We start from the raw sequence: 12242 nt of genomic DNA, 5'->3' as shown, positions 1-12242 counted from the left end.
CTCTTAGTGACTAAATTGTAGATAATGTCTGCACGAATAAAGAGAACAATTTCTCTGTAGATAATAACAGCGAATACCGTAGCCGGAAGAAAATATTTTAATTTACCTTTCCTGAGATCATTTGAGTCGATGATTCCTGTGCTGGTGTGACAATGGGTGCCGTTACCTCTGCATTGCCTGCATTTGTCTTCTTTAGCGTTTGATCCAATCATCATGTCACAGCCAACTGGCTGAAAAGTGAAAACATTTTTATATCAAAATATTTATTTATGTTACGTTTTGTTTGTTACCAAAATCCAAACTTGATCACTATTTACTAAAAATACTAAAAATAATATGATGCAAAAGGTACAAGATATTTTTACAATATATCAAAAATACAATGATTATTATACCTTGGCAAAAACGCATTATTTTTCGTTTTACATACGGCGTCATTAGTTTACAATAATAATAATAATATTGACACACTCTTACACAAATTATCTTGCCCCAAACTGGCATAGCCTGTACTATGTGCGCAAGTCAATGATATATTTAATATAATATACTTACTTAAACATACATAAATACAAATAAACATCCATGACTCGGAAACAAACATTCATTATTCATCATATAAATGATTGCACCTACCGGGATTCGAACCCAGGACCTCTAGCTTAGTAGTCAGGGTCACTAGCCATTCGGCTATATCGGTCGTCAATGTCCGTCAATACTCGCTGTTATGAAATATGTCTTGGGCAAATTGGCAACTTGTTCAATTGCTGTATTTTCGACATTTATAATTATTGTAAATGTAAGGGTGACCATCATAAAAAAACAGGTTAGACGAAGTAGACTTAATTTAGTAATCAGGTACCATGAAGTCTTAAAAGAACAGTATCCTACATATCAATATGGCACTTTCTATGAAAAGACAAAGTAAAGGTACATTATAATAAGAAAAATCAATTCTTCGAAGTGAACGGACATTGACATTTTCATCATATCTAGGTAAAGATAAATTACTACTTATTCAGTAGTAGGTCCCAAAAACAAATTAAGACTGTTAATCACAACGCAGCCGCACCACCAACTCGTACGCGGCCAAGCTCAGGTAGGCCCCAGTGGCCAGTGTGTGTGTGTGTGTAGTGCTGGACATGTCGCGCCACATCGCGCTGTACGTGTGCGTGCTCCGCGCGGCGCGGGCGCTGCACGCGGCCCGCTGCCGCCGCCTGGCGCCCGCCGTGCGCAAGCTGCCCGCGCTGCTCGCCAGCATGAGCCGCACCACCAACTCGTACGCGGCCAAGCTCAGGTAGGCCCCAGTGGCCAGTGTGTGTGTGTGTGTAGTGCTGGACATGTCGCGCCACATCGCGCTGTACGTGTGCGTGCTCCGCGCGGCGCGGGCGCTGCACGCGGCCCGCTGCCGCCGCCTGGCGCCCGCCGTGCGCAAGCTGCCCGCGCTGCTCGCCAGCATGAGCCGCACCACCAACTCGTACGCGGCCAAGCTCAGGTAGGCCCCAGTGGCCAGTGTGTGTGTGTGTGTAGTGCTGGACATGTCGCGCCACATCGCGCTGTACGTGTGCGTGCTCCGCGCGGCGCGGGCGCTGCACGCGGCCCGCTGCCGCCGCCTGGCGCCCGCCGTGCGCAAGCTGCCCGCGCTGCTCGCCAGCATGAGCCGCACCACCAACTCGTACGCGGCCAAGCTCAGGTAGGCCCCAGTGGCCAGTGTGTGTGTGTGTGTAGTGCTGGACATGTCGCGCCACATCGCGCTGTACGTGTGCGTGCTCCGCGCGGCGCGGGCGCTGCACGCGGCCCGCTGCCGCCGCCTGGCGCCCGCCGTGCGCAAGCTGCCCGCGCTGCTCGCCAGCATGAGCCGCACCACCAACTCGTACGCGGCCAAGCTCAGGTAGGCCCCAGTGGCCAGTGTGTGTGTGTGTGTAGTGCTGGACATGTCGCGCCACATCGCGCTGTACGTGTGCGTGCTCCGCGCGGCGCGGGCGCTGCACGCGGCCCGCTGCCGCCGCCTGGCGCCCGCCGTGCGCAAGCTGCCCGCGCTGCTCGCCAGCATGAGCCGCACCACCAACTCGTACGCGGCCAAGCTCAGGTAGGCCCCAGTGGCCAGTGTGTGTGTGTGTGTAGTGCTGGACATGTCGCGCCACATCGCGCTGTACGTGTGCGTGCTCCGCGCGGCGCGGGCGCTGCACGCGGCCCGCTGCCGCCGCCTGGCGCCCGCCGTGCGCAAGCTGCCCGCGCTGCTCGCCAGCATGAGCCGCACCACCAACTCGTACGCGGCCAAGCTCAGGTAGGCCCCAGTGGCCAGTGTGTGTGTGTGTGTGTGTAGTGCTGGACATGTCGCGCCACATCGCGCTGTACGTGTGCGTGCTCCGCGCGGCGCGGGCGCTGCACGCGGCCCGCTGCCGCCGCCTGGCGCCCGCCGTGCGCAAGCTGCCCGCGCTGCTCGCCAGCATGAGCCGCACCACCAACTCGTACGCGGCCAAGCTCAGGTAGGCCCCAGTGGCCAGTGTGTGTGTGTGTGTGTGTAGTGCTGGACATGTCGCGCCACATCGCGCTGTACGTGTGCGTGCTCCGCGCGGCGCGGGCGCTGCACGCGGCCCGCTGCCGCCGCCTGGCGCCCGCCGTGCGCAAGCTGCCCGCGCTGCTCGCCAGCATGAGCCGCACCACCAACTCGTACGCGGCCAAGCTCAGGTAGGCCCCAGTGGCCAGTGTGTGTGTGTGTGTAGTGCTGGACATGTCGCGCCACATCGCGCTGTACGTGTGCGTGCTCCGCGCGGCGCGGGCGCTGCACGCGGCCCGCTGCCGCCGCCTGGCGCCCGCCGTGCGCAAGCTGCCCGCGCTGCTCGCCAGCATGAGCCGCACCACCAACTCGTACGCGGCCAAGCTCAGGTAGGCCCCAGTGGCCAGTGTGTGTGTGTGTGTAGTGCTGGACATGTCGCGCCACATCGCGCTGTACGTGTGCGTGCTCCGCGCGGCGCGGGCGCTGCACGCGGCCCGCTGCCGCCGCCTGGCGCCCACCGTGCGCAAGCTGCCCGCGCTGCTCGCCAGCATGAGCCGCACCACCAACTCGTACGCGGCCAAGCTCAGGTAGGCCCCAGTGGCCAGTGTGTGTGTGTGTGTAGTGCTGGACATGTCGCGCCACATCGCGCTGTACGTGTGCGTGACAGTGAACGCAGAAATCGGAACTCTGACCCCCAGTGGGGCCGGCACTTTAAATACACAAACAATGAAAAGCATTAGTTGCAGTAAATGTTTGTGTTTCTCTGGGGTTCTACTGCTTTTGTACGTATTTCTATTCCATGATCAAAAAGCTTTTATACTGCTGTGTTAGAGTATGAGCGCTGGCGTTATTACACACTAGTGAGACATACTAACTTATAATAAGTCGCAGTGTGACAGGAACATCACTTTCTGATCGTGGTTGATCACGGTACGATTTTTATGTTGCCATTTTATATATTGATAAGATATTAAAAAATTATCGCTTAATATAAATATACAAGAAATAAAAAGAACTAAAAAAGGAATACTGTTAAAGCTCTTTTCTCCCTCAGAGTGCCATTTATTTCCGGAGCAGTCATGATACTGTATTATTTGAAGTGAACAAAAATTGTCACTAATTCACATAAACAAACTCCATAATATCTTTTGTCATAATAAAATGCTCGCAAAATACCTTTATCTATTTACGATGTGTGTGGATTGATGCATCTACTGTACTCAATAACTCTTGATTTTCTGTAATCCTTTACATTTTCTTTTTTTGACTTGTGTTAGGCGTTGAATATTTGACGTTTGAGTATATTTGTTGCTGTAAATGATTTGTAAAAAGATGAAGCTGTAAATGTTGATTTAAAAGAGTGGCAATGAGCTTCTTACGACTTTTCATTAAAGCTCAACCCTTTTCGAAGTGGCGGTTGATATAAAAAGAAAAGAAAACTTTTGACCTATATGAATAGTGATTTTGATTTGATTTGACAGGCTACCACATAACCTATCAGGCCTATCACATCGATTTGTCGTGCCACCATTCCAACCAACCATCATTTGATTGCATGTTACAGAATGAGCAAAAAGAACATATTTGGAAAGATGACGTATAGCCAAAGATTCAGTACATCGAGTAACTCTGACTTATCGGAAGAGGATGAGGGACTCGCTTCGCTCATAGCTGACATTCAGGTATCTAATCCTTTTGTGATAACCCGTCTCTATTTATAAATCATACAGCTACAACATTGACTTACAATAAACGCGTCTATTAGGCAGAGTTTTCATACAGTTGTGTTTCGACCGCGCTTTGAATACAACGCCACGCAATGATAGGGGTCAGTGGAAAACTGTAAATAACAGCATATTATCCAAACTTAAAATGAGATGTTGATGGACTGTCGTATTTGAGATAAGTACTTATTTAAATTAATAAAATTGTGTAACCAACTCGACGTTTTATATCATTTTGCTAAATAATGACTAAACTGCTGATACAAAATGTTCTTGCCTCGAGTTCGCGTCCGACTCGCTCGTGACTTCGAACATTACTGCCATTAAATAAGATGTTAATTTGAATGTTTATTTTGATGTTATGTATAAGTTAATATATAAGTACGTATATATAACTCGTATCATACACCCTATATATTATTTATAAATCAAGCATGGTCTCGGGATGATACCCTGTAGAGGGCATGGCTTTTGGAGTGAATTTAGCATTCTGTTGGAGATTGCATTATATGAATACTGATTTCAGGCAACATCTGCGTTAATGTGTCGTTCAGAAAACGAATCCGACAATGTGGGACTAGCGCGGTCCATATACGGGGCGAGTCGGGAGGCGAGGTATATCGAACTGATGCGCACCATGCAGTTTGGTGAGTACTATAACACTACATTCTCATACATAGTGGGAGGCTCCTTTGCACAGGATGCCGGCTAGATTATGGGAACCACAGCGGCGCCTTTTTCTGCTGTGAAGCAGTAATGAGTAAGCATTATTGTGATTCGGTCTGAAGGGTGCCTTAGCCAGTGAAATACCTGGGGGAATGAGACTTAACATCTTACGTTTCAAGGTGACGAGCGCAATTGTAGTGCCGCTCGGAGATTTTGGGTTTTTCAAGAATCCTGAGCGGCACTGCATTGTAACGGGCAGGGCGTATCAATTACCATCAGCTGAACGTCTTCCTCGTCCCGTCCCTTATTTTCATAAAAGAAATGCGTTATCGTGTGTGATGTGTCTTGTTATTGATATTGTCGGGTGCCGCAGAAACATTCGAGATGATATCGGAGGACGGGGAGGGCGGGTTCAAGTTCACGGTGCCGTACCACTTCGAGGGCACGGTGCGCGCGGCGGGCCAGCGCTCGCACCCGGCGCGCATGAAGCGCCTGGCGCAGGAGGCGGCCACCCTGGCCACCAGCCTGCCGCTCTCGTACTCCTCCTCCGTGTTCGTGCGCACCGACACCGACCGCCTGGACATCATGAAGGTACTCTCGCCTCTCTGGTCACCGTGTGGTGACGTCTGAAGAGATGTTTGATGCGATTTCTGCACTAGAACCCATAGGCGACAAACTAAAATATCATCCTCACTATCTGAACATGTGCGACCGACAATCTACCAATCACTAGTGCAACCCGAAACAAATATTTCATTGTTGCTTCAGTGATTGTGTGAGGAGACAAACACTATTCGGACTCTGCGGGCCTGCAATGAACTCTTATTGCGATTCAATTGACAACCTAAAATAACCTGCTTTGCTATTTCGTACCACGACCTGATTAGAGCTATCTAATTTAGGCTGACGCCAAATCAACTGATTAAATCGCAGTGATGTCAATTGGATGTCAAAAAATATATCAAGTGAATCGCAAACTGATTTAGTTCGTTCATTCATTCGTACATGAGGTAATATTTCAATATAAACTGGATAGCTTATGTGTCAAAGTGAGCGATTCGAAAAAAGTTACTACTTAGAGGAAAGTGAATCATCGTGTTGTTAATAACTTTGAAAAATAGGGAAAACATATAGAAATGGAAAATTTTATTGATGAAAGATGCGATGACCAAAAATGAAAATTTTGTATTTTCATTTTTGGTTACAGACGATGCAGTAAGGGCCCGGGCTATAGCCTGTTCGCAAGAACGAATTAAAAAAAATGAACTCTATCGTGCTGTCAAATCAAACATCAATGGAGGTGCGTTCATAACTCGTTATTTTTACGAAAACAGCTAAGCAAATATTTAATTAGTAATTCAAAGAACAATATTTATTTATATTACTGATATTTAATAACTACAAAAAAGGGCTTAATGGTTTATAATTTGACGTTATAAAGCGCAATTTTAAAATGTATTTGTAGTATTTTCTACGCAAAAAAAACCTCTAAAATCATATCATTTTAGGTTTCGAAACGCAACGCATATGGTTCGAGTAAGAGAAACAAACTTATGCAACGACTGTAGAGCGTCATCTCTTTCTCTCACCGCGGACCACAGACAAATTTATTTCGTTCATTCTTCATAAGCGATCTAAGCGCCATTCAGTAAAAGGCAGTTCATGGTACGAATTTTAGTGATTCAGTTTAGGTACCTAAACTGAACTGCATCGGAATCGCATCGCTTATTAAAAGTTGATGGTATGCCCTCTGGACTCGTATGTGTGTTAATCCGAATTGGAGTCGACTTTATAGCTCCTAGGAGTTGAAAATACAGGGTATTATCGTTAACCTTAAAAAAAGGAAACTAAAACCTTTCTACTTATCCCATACCAAATGTGTGTAAGTGTTTTGGATATTTCCCGTTTGATTTAAAAAAAAGTTATTGATGTCATTTTACTGATTAGGCAATCAGTTATTTTTTTTTATTCTGTCATAGTTACAGAATAATCGCCTGGTCACAATTAACGATTACATCCTGTATATATGTATATAGGTGGTGTGATTGTCAGCAGACTGTTCACTGGTTTCCATTGGCAGGTCCTGATCACGGGCCCGCAATCAAGTTTGCTGTCAGCTGAGCACTACGCAACATGGTCAGCGCGTATGATACGCGTTAGGCTCGACCGATATCAGCTCTGACCGTCGGTCGAGCACTAAATGTACCATAAAGTGATTTTGATATGATGTTTGTATGTCCAGGTGCTGGTGTCGATCCAGTCGCTGATCCTGGTGCCTGAGCCGTACTTCAACGAGCCGGGGTACGAGCGCAGCCGCGGCACGTGCGTGGGCACCTTGGCCTCGCTCGAGTACAACTCCAACATCTACCAGGCGTGCGTGCGCTGGGCCATGCTCGACCAGCTGCGCTCGCCCGAGCCCTGCTTCCGGGAGGTACTTCCTCTCTAGTTATTTATTATTCATTACTATATTCTATTCATTTCATCATCATGATCATCAGCCGGAAGACGTCCACTATTGGACAAAGGCCTGCCCCAAAGATCTCCACGCCGATCGGTCCTGCGATGCCCTCATCCAATGTATTCCAGCAATGTATGCAATCTTGACTAGATCGTCAGTCCATCTCTCTGGGGCTGCCAACACTGCGTTTTCCGTGGTAGCCATTCGAGGACTTTATTCAGTTATACAGGATGTAAAGTGTGACCAGGTGATTGTTCCGTAACTAACTAAAAACTAATAAACCGTGTTCTTCAATATCAGCATATCTTTTCAAATAAGGAAACTAAAAGCTTTTTACCATATGAGTCTTTATTATGGAGTAACAAATTATAAACAGAAATATGCCAAAATTTATTTGAATCAAAATTTATAGACACTGCGGGATGACAAAATATGATTATGATGTAATTTTTAGATTCTGAAGTCTCATATTGTGTAGTTGCACTTTGTTAAGACCTTGTTCAGTTTACTCGAGATAAATTATGAAGTAATTTGCTTAATCGAAGTTGTTTGTTCCTGCAGGTCATACAGACTCACTTTTGGATAAAACGGAACGAGATAATGCAAACCGTTGCGAACTGGATCACTGATCTCGAGGGGCAGAGCGGGGACGAGCGGACACACCGAACCATCAATCACAACCTGTGCGCACTCAAGGTGAGCACTCAACCTGCCATTTTACCAGTACATCCTTCAGACTTATTCAAAACGGTCAAGTGATAACTCGTTTCTGGTTTATCACAACTCATTATTTTTTAGTTTTGAGAACATGTATATCAATAAAATTTTCTCGTTGAGTTTCCAGAGTTCGAATTAAAATTCGGTTGTTCGATTATAATTAGCACAAACACGATTATTTCTGCATGTAATGAAAATAAATGAGGAATATTAAAACAATAACTAGTAACCATTCCAATCACACAATTAGTAAGTACACAATAAGTTAGTACACTATTAGTTAGCACACTATTAGTTAGTACACTGTTAGCTAGCACACTGTTAGCTAGCACACTATTAGTTAGTACACTATTAGTTAGTACACTATTAGTTAGTCCACTGTTAGCTAACAAATTAGTTAGCACACTATTAGTTAGTACACTGTTAGCTAGCACACTATTAGTTAGCACACTCTTAGTAAGTACACTATTAGTTAGTACACTGTTAGCTACCACACTATTAGTTAGCACACTCTTAGTTAGTACACTATTAGTAAGTACACTGTTAGCTAGCACACTATTAGTTAGCACACTCTTAGTTAGTACACTATTAGTTAGTACACTGTTAGCTAGCACACTATTAGTTAGCACATTCTTAGTTAGTACACTGTTAGCTAGCACACTATTAGTTAGCACACTCTTAGTTAGCACACTATTAGTTAGTCCACTGTTAGCTAACAAATTAGTTAGCACACTATTAGTTAGCACACTCTTAGTTAGTACACTGGTAGCTAGCATACTATTAGTTAGCACACTATTAGTTTTGTTTTATTTGCTTAGTTTTCAAGTAAACAATTTGATTGCAGCGGCACTATGTGAAGCTACAAGAGGAGCTGGCCAAGTTGCCGGTGCCCGCCGGCCTCGAAGATCTGGACGAGCCGTTCAAGTTGCCGGCCGCGCCCGGCCCCGCGCCGCTGCCCCGCCTGCCCGCCGCCGCCGCGCTGCTGGCGCCGAGCCCGCCCGCCTCGCCGCCGCCGCACGACGACGACGTGGTGGACCAGGACATGGAGAAGATCGTGTCCGAGGTGGTGGACTGAGCGGACTGCGGACGACAGCTGATACCACTCACGAGCGGGTGGACGGAAACTGGCGACACCAACTCGCGACACCCACTCGCGACACCTACTCGCGACACCCACTCGCGACACCCACAGTTTAATACATGTTTGTATGGACATTATTCAATTTGTCACTTAAAAAAATTTTGTTAACTTTTTTATAACCCGTTAAAGTAGATGAACGTTTCCATAATCCTAAGTTAGTTCGCGAGTTGATTGTGCCTGTCCAGAATAAAGATCTTTTCGTACTTGTAAAAACAGATAAAAAATATGTTAATTAATCTCCAATGATTCCCGTTTTATCTTATCGTGGGAAACATTGGAGATGAAGGACTAAATAATTGGTGCAAATATTTAGTTTGAACACTACGAGTACGTGGATGTTGCATTTAGATTAGTTCTTGGGCGCATACGATCCAGTTTCAGCACAAACTGTTGTTAATAAAAAATGTAACTAAGGTTTGACGTGGACGTAATTACTGCTCGTGTTGGAATGATAAAGCTGGCTTGTCCTTAATAGTTCGTGTTTCTCCAATATGTGTATTCCGACCAGTGTGTAGGGCGCCCTTTATATATGTAAAGATGTTAGTGACACGTAGTTAATCGTAATTTATGTATATTATTATTATTATCCTTGCTGAGTTGAGACAACAACAATATAGCCGTCGCGATCCATGCGCTTGTAATTATTTGTATTTCTGTTTTGATTGTTTCATAGGTGAGTTAAGCGAGCGTTTAGCGTGTCTTTTAGTTAACATGTATTGTGATATTATAACGGGCTCACAGACCCGATAAGTTATTTTATGGCGTACACAAGCATTCGCTCGAGGTAGGGAAGTAGCCGGAGATTGGCTACCCCGTGTTTGTTTAGGGTTTTTGCACATTATACCGCATTACATGCGAGCGTACCACACGGATAGCAAGAGGTGAACCATCGAGCTATATTTTATTTGCTATTGATATTATAATATCATCATTCAAATGCTCCTTTTGCTATTATGCGAGAGCGCTATGGTATAAGTGTACGACGACCTTAAAACGACTCTGTACTGTATCCCCCACATACATTAAGAGTCTATTACATAAAGCCGAGTGTACATATACGTAACCAGTATCAGTGTCCAGCAGATGTTTTACTCAATCACTGGTTTCATATTAATTATACAGTATGTAATATATTATAAACGTTTTAAATTATAATTTACTGTACATATATTGTGTATCGAGTTTAAATTTTGTATTTAAGATGTATTTAGCGGTGTACAGAAGACGCTGTATGATGTTGTTTTAAAATTTAACCATTGTGAACTATGTACAGACGTAGTCCGCAATCATCTTAATCGTGATACCTCGGCTTGGTGTCGATCAGTTCGAGTCCAGATCTGTGGTTCCGATGTGTCAATCACTGTTTGCTACCAAATCAATGATTATGTTTTATTTGATGTAGGAATGACAGTAAGGGCTATATTATTTCATTGTGACACCATGGTAGCTCAACCAGTCGCCGCTACCAACTTAGTTGGTTACATTTAATGTAAACCGCTCTATTAAGAGCTGCTCATCTGGTGTCCGTTTGGTTACGTAACCAATTTGGTGGCGGGACCAGCTCGGACGCGTCATGTCTCTGGTATGGTACGGTGTTGTCCCGATGAAATATTGTAATGTTTTCAAATATTAAAACTTGCAAGAAATTCTCATTGAAATGTGTAAGACCATTTGGGGAACTTAACTTTGCGCAACGCATCACTATTGTTATTGTCGAAGAACAACTCGACCTCTCGTGATTTATCGGCATGGGAAAATATTTATTTTTGTCTCTGTAGTATTTTCCATGTAGTGCAATTTTATCATTGTGGTGGAATTAGAAAAAAGTTTTATTGGGTTGTATTCCTTACTGTTTTGCATTTGGTTTTGTGCCAATATAAAGCTATAACTTTAAAATGGTTATAAGCACTTTCCTTTTTTATCGACATTTAAAAAAATGATTATTGCCATGAGCATTTTCATAAAAACAGAATGATGTCAAAATGAAATGAATATAAGTTCATCTTTTAACCTATTCAGTACACAAAATATATCTGTGTCAGATCTGTCTGTTAAGCAATTGCATATTAGTCATGTTTTATATTTCTATATATCTAATGAGTATAATATCTATGTTCCTAAATTATTTATGATTCGATACCCCTCCGCACATTGCTTGCGGATTATTTTAAGTAAATGTTCCCAACCGTTCTTCGTTATCATTGCATCATTAACACATTCCTTGATTAAGAAAGCTTCTAATGTTATATTTGGCTTACCACCGAGTAGATTTGAACGGTTAATTCTCAGACTACGAAAGAGTGAAACATTAATTACCATACTGGTTGTTCAAACATCAGTGGTTGACAGTTGATAAACAAATGAATTGATTGCTTGGTTACAAGAGCAAATAATGTGATACATCATCAACCTATGACGTTCTATACACACATAAGGAAGTATCATTCGCAGTCTGATAGCGGAACGGCAAAAGTGTGCTTAAAGATAATGTAAGCACACTTTTCTTCTTAGTCGTATGTCAACTGTCACTGTCCGAATCAAACCTGAACTGAATAAATGTTTTACATTGCTGCTTATTGACAAATGATATTTCAATCAACTGGAGTAAAGGCAGCAATGTATAGTATCTTAGCTTATTATGATGTAATTTGTGGCATGTTCCATATTTGGCTTTGTTTTTATGCGACGTGATTTGTCTATATGTATAGAACGTCATTGTAGTCGACAGATCTAATTTGCCTACTTATATTCTATGACAAGTTTATATTGTATTGACGATTGATATTGCATGAACCCAGAGTTGTTATTTAAATCTGACGAGTATTTTTTTAAAGTTATATTAAAACAAATTTTATAAACAAGAGTTCAGTTATAAGCTACAAATGAACGGTTTTGGGTCTACAATTGTGTGCAGTAACGTGGAGCGTGTTGCCTCGCTTTTGTTGCTGACTGTACTTCGTGGGCGGTTATATCGGCCCGACTCAATTTCGTTTTTTGTTTTATATACTAACTGTGAAATTTGGGATGTAAATAAAA

At 44.0% G+C, this 12242-nt stretch overlaps 1 protein-coding gene and 1 long non-coding RNA gene across 2 annotated transcripts in view; one reads left to right on the top strand and one right to left on the bottom strand.

Annotated features, from left to right (window-relative positions):
- The window catches only part of LOC126966095 (papilin-like), a 28258-nt gene extending 23355 nt beyond the window's left edge, over window positions 1-4903 (bottom strand). Inside the window, exons 1-2 of the mRNA XM_050809970.1 lie at window positions 3677-4903; window positions 107-230 (exon numbers count right to left, since the gene is read on the bottom strand). Of these exons, the coding sequence (XP_050665927.1) occupies window positions 107-215 (109 nt within the window). The 5' untranslated portion in view covers window positions 216-230; window positions 3677-4903. The remainder of the gene's footprint in view (window positions 1-106; window positions 231-3676) is intronic.
- Window positions 4904-7152: 2249 nt separating this feature from the next.
- Window positions 7153-10421, top strand: LOC126966200 (uncharacterized). Its single transcript, XR_007729686.1, has 3 exons — window positions 7153-7321; window positions 7910-8044; window positions 8910-10421. It is a non-coding gene; the product is annotated as an uncharacterized LOC126966200 (long non-coding RNA).
- Window positions 10422-12242: the final 1821 nt, after the last annotated feature.

This window comes from Leptidea sinapis, chromosome 9 (assembly GCF_905404315.1).
Source record: "Leptidea sinapis chromosome 9, ilLepSina1.1, whole genome shotgun sequence".
Taxonomy (NCBI): Eukaryota; Metazoa; Arthropoda; class Insecta; order Lepidoptera; family Pieridae; genus Leptidea; species Leptidea sinapis.
The sequence above is the reverse complement of the archived record's forward strand: the minus strand, read 5'-3'. Positions and strand labels throughout refer to the sequence as shown.